Below are 10,000 nucleotides of genomic sequence, written 5' to 3'. Positions count from 1 at the left end.
TTTCGTTTAGAAATCTCCCTCGAGACTTGTAAGACAAAGAAAACAGAACTGAGCCGTGAAATTGGACCATAAATCCTTTTAGCCATGCCTGAATATAAATATGGCCTACGCTGTTATGCGCAGAACAGGATACGCAATGCAATGTTGAGACCCTCGCTCTAAAAAGGTAGCCCAGTTTACGCTCAACTGAAATTGTTCTTGTTGACAACCTAGTTTTTCACACACTCATTTCACAGAAACTGAGTCAGATACGCGTCGCGTTAGATCTGTGTGGGATTTACAACGCCTTGCTGTAAATACCCATACAGCTCTGCCGCTCAGCATATTGTATCTATCTTTTGTTCAAGCCGATCGCAATAACGGTGGCTTCTTTTACTGTTCCTGTGTAAAACTGATGAATCAAACCACAGAGTAGAAATAATGCTGAGCTTATTTTATTTGCAACGGGAAGGATTATACTACTCTAAAACAACACAACAATTCTTATAAAGCACGGCTAATATATAAGTGATATAATCAAACTTTCTCCAGCTTTCTGCTGATATATATATGTACCTGCCAACTCACACACACACACTGTACGGGTTACGGGTGACGAAACCCGATCACGCGCAAGCAGGACAATTTTTCTAAAGCCTAACCCTAACCACGGATTATGATAATGGTAACAACAATGGGTAACGTTCGGAATTTACCAGAACATATTTGGCAATCTTCGGCGTTAATGTTCCGGAAATGTGGTTAATCTGAATACGAAAATCTCGCACATTTGACTAAGGAAAAAGTGACTGGTTTAGAGCCCGTTTGTCGTAGGTCCCGAAATGTTTCAAGCGTATTTCGGGTGCTATAATATATTATAGCACCCGAAAATATATATTTTGAAGCGGAAGATGTGTTAAGCCACAAAACTTTGAAATTAGTTTGCTCCCTCTTATCTTGAAAGCAGGTTAAAAGATCAGATTTTCAGAATAAGGAGATTGCAGTTTTCTAAATTGCTTTTCATGCATGTCTGTGGCCTTTTCGGGACTTTCGAGAAAGGGTCCCAGGATCCCTTAACGACTAAGAGCAAACAACTTCTACGTTCGGTTCACAGACTGAAAAAAAAGGCGCCCGATTTATTATTCTTTTGTTTCATGTAAATTACTCTCACTAGCCTCATTTTAGAGCAAAAATTCTTTGCAGAAATTCTTTTCAGAATTCGAGCAGAAGTTAGGTGTCCGAGCAACATTTCCATCAGAATAAGCTATTCTTACGCGAGCACTGCCGGCAGGCAGAATATAAGCCATTTTGCGAGCAGAATTTATCACAGCCTACGGTGCGGACCGGATTTCAACTTTTCGCAGGAAATGTATTTTAAAACACGTCTAAAAGAGTTCGGTCTGTGAAAATGACGTGACATAGACCTAGAATAGAAGTGGTATGCTCCGGTAATAAACACCGCCTGGCAGGTATATTTCAGGCCGAATAACGATAAACAACGAACAACGTTAACTAAAACATTTAACTTTGATTAATTATAAGCGCCAACACGTTTCCACATTTCCCGTTTACAGTTCGTCTTGAGGAGTTGATCCTTTTGAGGGGACGGGTGCCAATTGAGCTGTGATATCCTGAAACCCGGCCGAAATTGGTCTGTCGACCGGAATCGATACCATTTTTCCTTGCTGTACGCTGTTTAGATAGGCCACACGGATGGTCATATCACTGTAGGTACGGTAATAGAAAGCGTTGTTGGTGAGATCCTTCGCCACTACCCATAGTGTATATTCGGAATGTCCGTTTGTACGGTTGGTAACCACGCCGAGTGGGATATCAACTGAATTCAAGATGTGAAAAGCCAAATTAACCGCTTCTGTGTTATTTGCGGGTGGGGTGGCAAATTCTTTCAAGGCCGCAACACGTACAAACCTTGAGGGCGGGGTCAGGTCACCAGGCAGTCCGAGCAACCCACTTCCTTGGCCAGTCGCTGGGAACGAATCTGGACCCAACACAAAGGGCTCGCGATTGTACTTTGAGAGCTCTATGTAGTTACGAATGTTCATTAGCTGGTAGTTGTAAGGAGGAGAGTTGGTCAGTACACCAAAAGTGTTGTTGTAGATTTGCCTTCCTTCTGCAGTGAACTCGAATATAATACCGTCGCCAGTTTTGTCTGTCACCGAAAAGTGTAATTCATACACTTGGCCGTTAAATTCTATTCCAAATACCAGTGGAAACGATTTCGAGCTCATGCTCTCTCGAATTTGCTGAACTGTTGCGAAGTTTCCTAGAAGCCATGGAGGAAAATCTGACTGCGATAGAGCTTGTCCACATTGCTCGGAGGGTACGTCCTATGATGTCAAAACGAAAACGTTGTTGGAAATGAGGTTAACAGGCCCATACTATCTCAGCTTTCTCGCTCAGATTTAATAGATTTCTCTCCCAAAGATAATGAACTAACACAACAAAAGTACACAAAATTAATTTAAATATATGTCCTACTCTTGCGAAACTAACTTGATTTAAACAAAACTGGTTGGCTAAAATGACAGTCGTTTACAGAACGATAAACAGGATCAATTTACAAATGAAGGTATTCAAATTTTGACAGTTCGTGACTAAAAGCAGTCGAGAAAAAGAATCACTGCCTTATGCGTACCATCCAGTTTCCGACAACGTTTTAAACAACGTCGCTGGAAGTTATTTATTTTTATTTTATTTAAGGATTCAATACAAGTATCAAGCTTAGTTTTCATGGGTCGCAAAAAATACCAGATGATCGGAGCTCAGATTTTTCTGATATGTCGGGCAACAGATTTTCCCGATTTTGAAGAATAAACGCGTGGGCGGGCTGAGTTTAGGCTGTGAAGCTCCCGACAATGTCGGGAAAGATCGCCCGAGCCATCGCAGAATTCAGGGACCCGTGGGGGAGATTAAGTGGTTCATAACGAATTAATTCCATCGAGTGGGGATTCCAAGTGCTACTAAAGTCTGCATAGAGTGCTGAGACTCCGCAATACTGATTGGAGATGCCAAACGCCAACTAATCTAATTACAAAGATTACAAATACTTAAATGCTGTATAATATAACAGGTCACGACATGAGAAGATTATCTGGCAAGAGTATTGGTTAACATCAGTTACACTGGTGATACATCACTAACTTTTTGAAAATTAAGGAAGGGCTTATCATGAACTTATATTTCGTGTTACCTCATATTGGGCAAAGTTGGGGAACAACAGGGGTCCCACTGACAGCCCAGCAGTATTCATCCCATCAGCAGGCAAAAAGGTGTTCCAAGCGTCAAGATACGCGATTTCGTATTTGTTTGTCCAGCTCATAGGAGTTTGATTTGGAGGACAGCCCTCTGCCACAGAGGCACTGTGCGTTTTGCCTTTGGGCTCCACGACCAATTTTGAATACAGCTCGTACCCGTACTCCATTGTTCGGCCGATGATGACCGAATTGTCTTCGGCCGTAAGTCGGATCTCGGTGCAGGCGTCTGTTACGAGAAAGGCGTGGAACAGCAACTGAATCGCAAAAAGGATTCTCACAACCTAAAGAAAGAAGAAAGAAGGAATGCTTTTTTCTATGTCGTCAGCATAGGAACTGACCCAATATTAAAGGGAATATATACATTATATCATTTATAATTACACGGATGCCAACGGCAACGGTGTTATATTTCCAGGGGAGTTTTTTTTTTTTTGTTTTTTTTTGTTTTTTGTAGTCACAAGTTTTATCGTTTGTCGTGATTGGCTGGTTCCCTTTTTCGACCTATCGTATCAAACGAAGACCCCGAAAACGAAGACGCAGACCTAAGACCTCGAAAACGAAGACTTCGAAAACGAAGACCTTGAAAATGAAGACCTCGAAAACGAAGACCCACTCGAAAAAACGTACAAGTCAGAAGGGTTAATTCAAATGTTATTTTTGAAGAGTTAGTCCTAAGCAGATCTAAGGGACCGATTACATGAGCCGGGTTGGCTCTGTTAGGCGGGATGGCTCGTTTAGCCGAGATCCTGGCACGTCTGAGAAACACACCAAAAATCAAGTTTGCGATTACATGGAAAAACTCTCAGCCCGGTTAGCCGAAATCCCGGCATTACGATACCGAGATCCCGGCTAACCGGGCTGAGATTTTTTCATGTAATCGCCTTCACCGGGACAGCCCGGTTAGCCGGGCCAGCGATTTCTAACCACATTACTCCACTTTAGAGCCAAATGGCCCACGCCGGAATAGTCGTTTTTTAATAAATGGTTAAATACAAGATGTATAAGATAGCAAGCCTTAAGGCTTCTTTAAATTGTAGAGTGGTGAATTTTAATAACAATTTAGCGAGACAAACTTCCCTCCACTTCTTGTTGTTGTTGTTGTTACCTTTTTTCACACGACATATTCTAAATTTGGTCAGTAAAAATGGTCGACTGCGGACTCGGACTGCGGACCGGGTATAGAACGAGGACTAGGTATGAAACGCGGACTGCGGACGTAGGTATGACACAAGGACTGAGTTTTCAAAAACGGAGAAAAGAACAAAACTAGGTTTGTACTGGACCAGATACAGATTTTAAAAAGGCCCTTGCATGAGTCCTTTTATTCCGTGTCTAAATATTGTCACGTACACGGAAATGCCAGCCCGGTCAGCCGGGCTTGTCGGGTTTTCCGGTATGGGTTTCAGCCCGGTCTTACATGAGGTGAGCCAGCCCGGCTTGGGTTAAATTTAGAACAGTCAGTATAAAATGGGGACCGGGTATAAAATGCGGACTGAATACAAAACTCTGTGAAAAAGGCACAGAGCAACAAAATAGCGCTAGGCTGACGACATGAATTGAAGTCCGACATGAGAATGGTGGAAAAAGTGTTTCGCCCCATAATTATCAACCATACCGTTAAACTGGATATTTTTTGGCTTCTCAAAACGAACGACGATCAATAGCTCACTGAAGGTTTTTAGATGAAATTCGTGGATTAAAGTACAATTTTGTGATAAATCTCTACTCTTATTTTCTCTAGCCCAGTCGATCTTGTAACTCAGCATTTCTGTGTACGTGACAATATTTAGACACGGAATAAGAGTACTCATGCAAGGGCTTTTTTAAAATCTGTATCTGGGCCAGTACAAACCTATTTTTGTTCTATACTCCGTTTTTGAAAACTCAGTCCTTGTGTCATACCTACGTCCGCAGTCCGCGTTTCATACCTAGTCCTCGTTTTCAAGTATACCCGGTCCGCAGTCGACCATTTTTACTGACCAAATTAGAATATGTCGTGTGAAAAAAGGTAACAATTACAACAACGAGAAGTGGAGGGAAGTTTGTCTCGCTAAATTGTTATTAAAATTCACCACTCTACAATTTAAAGAAGCCTTGAGGCTTGCTATCTTATACATCTTGTATTTAACCATTTATTAAAAAACGACTATTCCGGCGTGGGCCATTTTGTTCTAAAGTGGAGTAATGTGGTTAGAAATCGCTGGCCCGGCTAACCGGGCTGTCCCGGTGAAGGCGATTACATGAAAAAGTCTCAGCCCGGTTAGCAGGGATCCCGGCATCGTAATGCCGGGATTTCGACTAACCGGGCTGTGATTTTTCCATGTAACCGCAAACTTGATTTTTGGTGTGTTTCTCAGCAATTTTCACTTGGGTAAAAAACGATCCCAACACTTCTCTCCAAGTTTGAATATATTACCCCTCCTAGCCAGCGTAGCAAGCGTTTCGTGCGAGCGAATATTTCTGTATTCTGGCCGCGGCAAAAATTGAGGCGAGAAAATAAGTGACCCGTCAACCTATTTTGTCGCCTCAATTTAGTGACTGGATTTGATTTTCGACCCAAAAACCGTGCTGGTTGCCACTACACAATGAAGAAAAGGGAAAGGCGACTATTTTCCCCGAAACTTCGTGTACAAGCAACAACTTGCCACATGGTAAGTTTCATCGATCTTTATTTTCGTTTTCTAGTAAATTTCCAGGCCTAAACGTCGCGTCTTCGCCCCATATGTTCTCTATAGTTACTCATATTATGAAACCCGCAGGTGACACAAACAGTGAGCCTGGGTAACCTGTGCCAACACTAGCTAATTTTGGCTTTAAAAATAGCATTGAACATAGAGGTTTCGCAACGAGACATAAAGTTACCAGATTTTGTGGCAAAAACGCAAAAAATGTTCACAAAACAGATGAGCAAAATAAAAACGATCTTAATCCACTCTCAGCGTGAGGAATGTTCTTAACAAGTTCTTAAAATTTTGGTTAATCTCAGCATCGACGTTCTTATAAAAAAACAGAGAGTGCCATTACATGAATGAGCTGGCTTTAATAGCCCTTTGATTTTGCTTCGTTTGAAACGAAACGTATCTATCAGGGGCACCCAACGACCAATTTGTTGTAAAATGTATTATTATACCCAGTTAATGAAAATAAATGTTATTAGGGCATTTTCAGGTGTTTTTCAGTGTTGCTGGGAAAACATTATCTGTTCCTTTTTCCCACCAAGACACACAAGAAATTTCCCAGCCAGCTAGATAAAATTGGTTGGTTTCCCAGACAGCTGATCAAATATATTTCCCAGCCAGGAAATTCCGCGCGCTTTCAAATCCCTCGATCCAAAACGACCGAACAAAAGCGACAAAACCGGGACAAAACAGGTTTTTTTCCGAAAGCGCAATCACTCTGACCAGCCGTCGTATGTTTGTGACTACTCTCTGGAAGAGGGAAGGGGTTCTTTTTTTTTTTTTCTTTTTTTTTTTTAGTCGTCCTCAGTCTTCAGAGTTTCTACAGCCAGCTCGGGTTGAAATGCTAGAAAAAGTCAGTAATTGGGGAACAGATAATGTGAGGAACAGATTCATTGGGTGCCCCTGATCTATTTTGACCTCAGGGTGAACCATTTACACAATGTGAGGAACAGTAGCTAATCAAAAGAGAATTTGTAATTGAAAATCTAAACATCTATGACTGTAAAAACAAATTTATGAACATGTGAACCTGAAGTGTTGTACGGGTCCGCAAATGATTCCAGGACCGCAAATGATCCCCAAACGGTACCGCTAATCATGCGATTAGAGGATCACTAGAGCTGTCCAAATCAACTTTAAGGTTATCTACCTCGGCGATCAAGTCTGCACGGGAGAGATTTCATAGACAATACAATACTACATATAAGCAATTTAGCATATAGATGTGGAGTTTGACTTCACTAGTAAGAGGACAGGTAATCTGCAAATCATGACAAATCTCGTTATTCTCTTATTTACATTATACCTTTTCTTTGACACGAGGGTTAATGCGAAATGAAAGCACAACTTTGTCACGAATTTTCTATGATAAAAACTTGTTAAGAAATGCAAAATCTTCGTTAACAGCACACACCAGGCCTACTCCTGAGTATCTGGCTAGAAATCATTTCCTCTGGCCGCGCTTCAGCCATTCGATGAGGGCCAGTCTCGTGCTTCTCAAGTTGCCTCGCTCAGGCCCAAAACGAATTCTGGGTAATTTTGCCATTCCATGACAAGGGAAGACTTGCGATTCTCATGAAACCCGCAGGTGACACAAACAGTGAGCCTGGGTAACCTGTGCCAACACTAGCTAATTTTGGCTTTAAAAATAGCATTGAACATAGAAGTTTTGCAGCGAGACATAAATTTACCAGATTTTGTGGCAAAAACACAAAAAATGTTCACATGACAGATTAGCAAAAAAAAAAAGTTCTTAATCGACTCTCAGCCTGAGGAATGTTCTTAACAAGTACTTAAAATTTTGGTTAATCTCAGCATCGACGTTCTTAAAAAAAGGTCTTATAAAAAAAACAGAGAGTGCCATTACATGAATGAGCTGGCTTTAATAGCCCTTTGATTTTGTTTCGTTTGAAACGAAACGTATCTATTTGACTTCAGGGTGAACCATTTACACTTTGAGGTACAGTGGCCAATCAAGACAGAATTTGTAATTGAAAATCTAAGCATCTATGAGATGCAAAGACAAACTTATGAACAGGTGAACCTGAAGTGTTGTACGGGTCCGCAAATGATACCAGGACCGCAAATAATCCCCATATTGGACCACAACATATGATCCCAAAAAAAAAGGAAAGAAATGGCATGAAGGATGGAATGGTCTGGATAAAGAATTAATGTAAAGAGCGCTTATTTTTATTAAAGTTAATATTCCTTGGCATGCTTCTCGTCGTTCAGAGAGTTTGCGTCTACATTTCCATCTTTATTTCTCGAGAGTTTCAATAGACGAACCGAAATAAATATTACAGACCGAGTGACCCACACTACAGTATATTTATCTTTTCTCCTGCCCTTACCATTCCGGAAACGAAACACCATTTCTTCGCCCGCATCGTGGAAGAACTTAAAGAATGGTCGTGATAATGATGCCATCGCTGCCATTGTAGGAATTGGTCTATCAACAGCTTTCTATTGCCTTCCTCATAAGCTCTTATTAGCTAAGCACAAAACCTATGGTCTATCGGAGGATAGTATTCTACTAATGGAAAACTGTCTTGCTGATAGCTTGAGTTTCTGAGGATAAAGTTTGCACCTCCTCAAACTCCGATTTGAACCCGGAAAACTAACCCATGAAATGAAATAGCATCGTTGGAGGGAAAGAAGCTTAAACTAAGATAAATTGCGATCTGCAAACAACATACCATGCTTTAAGCCGTGGAGCCCCTTAAGTCTCGCAGCTGTATTGAGCTTTTTCCTGACTCAAATGTAGGTCACGATATATTGAGAGTGGAGGTTCGTGTGCGCTCTTATAAATTAGCCTGTCCCATCCAGAAATATACCGTAACCAATCACATTGTATTATTGAAGTACGTGATAATGTGCAGACAACTAGACGAGCTTCATGGAGGTCAGAAGCGCAGACAACTGATGATGAATAGGCGGGCGTCAGCACGATAGCTATACAGAAATTTAGAATATTCCAGTCGCAAAGCTCAATTCAACTGGATTCTTATCCGTCACCAAGATTTTCGAATATATGTATTCTTAGCTTTTCAGTATCTGTATCTCTCTTACTAACTATACCAAAGGGAGATGAAATTTTGATGCATGGTAGTGCTGAAAATTTGAAACCTGATATCCTAGCAAATATACCTTAATTTATAGGCGGTGGACTCTCAAGACTGAGAAACAAATTGAGACCAGGCTCCAGTTGTTCGAAGGGTGGATAGCGCTATCCACTGGATAACTCAATTGGTTTTGCTATTGTTTATCCGCTGGATAGTGATTTATCCAGTGGATAGCGTTATCCACCTTTTGAACAACCGAGGCCAGAAGAATTAAATAGTTCTCTAGCATGATTACGTGTGCCAAATTTCATCACCAAGCCTCCCTTCTGAACAATCCTTGTCAAACCTGTTTCAACTATATTTCTCGTGGAAATTCCTCTGCACTGCTTTGTGAATGCACTGATGAAATTCTCCGTGCATGTGATTTCAGACTTACATGAAAAGTAAACAATGTTCCCATTATACGTCAACAAAAAACAAATTCGCTTAAAATGACTGAAATGACTGAATGAATAAATCTTGATTTTGACTCTGTTACAATTCCACGTTTTACTCTGATCTCATTCTTCTGAAATTCCGCCCTTTTCCTCTTCCCACGTGACCTGTTCCCTACTCGATTACAACAACGTTGTTGACAGTTGTTGCTGTGGCCGTAGTTATTTCAGTTGCTCAGACAAAGTATTTGTAAAATACGTGTGATAATTAAAGTTGTGTTAAAAAAAGCGTTTTTCAAGTTTAAAGAAGGCATGTTACCTTACACATGTTCATCGTGGCATTCTTCCCCTAAATGAATCGCAAATTTGAAGCAACGTTTGCGTTGAATTGGCTGCTGTTGTTGCATGAGCTCCCTAACTTCTGTCGAAATTACACGTACGTATAATGACATAAACTAACCACTGTCAACTAGCAATAAAAGCCGAACTCTTGACTCTCTAACAGAAGTCATATGTAAAGGGAATGGAAAGTAAATTCCTTTCATGCACTGCTACAGGTGACAAATTTT

At 40.9% G+C, this 10,000-nt stretch overlaps 1 protein-coding gene across 2 annotated transcripts in view; it reads right to left on the bottom strand.

Moving 5' to 3' along the window:
* Positions 1–412: 412 nt before the first annotated feature.
* Positions 413–10,000, bottom strand: part of LOC137993531 (bile salt hydrolase/transferase-like) — a 22,881-nt gene continuing 13,293 nt past the window's right edge. The window contains exons 1-3 of one of the 2 annotated variants that reach the window (XM_068839451.1): positions 8,632–8,782; positions 3,191–3,535; positions 413–2,327 (exon numbers count right to left, since the gene is read on the bottom strand). In XM_068839451.1, coding sequence (XP_068695552.1) covers positions 1,548–2,327; positions 3,191–3,535; positions 8,632–8,634 — 1,128 coding nt within the window. In that variant the 5' untranslated portion in view covers positions 8,635–8,782 and the 3' untranslated portion in view covers positions 413–1,547. Of the gene's footprint in view, positions 2,328–3,190; positions 3,536–8,631; positions 8,783–10,000 lie in introns of those variants that run through there. The other variant, XM_068839450.1, reaches the window with a different exon arrangement.

This window comes from Montipora foliosa, chromosome 2 (genome assembly GCF_036669935.1).
Source record: "Montipora foliosa isolate CH-2021 chromosome 2, ASM3666993v2, whole genome shotgun sequence".
Classification (NCBI taxonomy): domain Eukaryota; kingdom Metazoa; phylum Cnidaria; class Anthozoa; order Scleractinia; family Acroporidae; genus Montipora; species Montipora foliosa.
The sequence above is the reverse complement of the archived record's forward strand: the minus strand, read 5'-3'. Positions and strand labels throughout refer to the sequence as shown.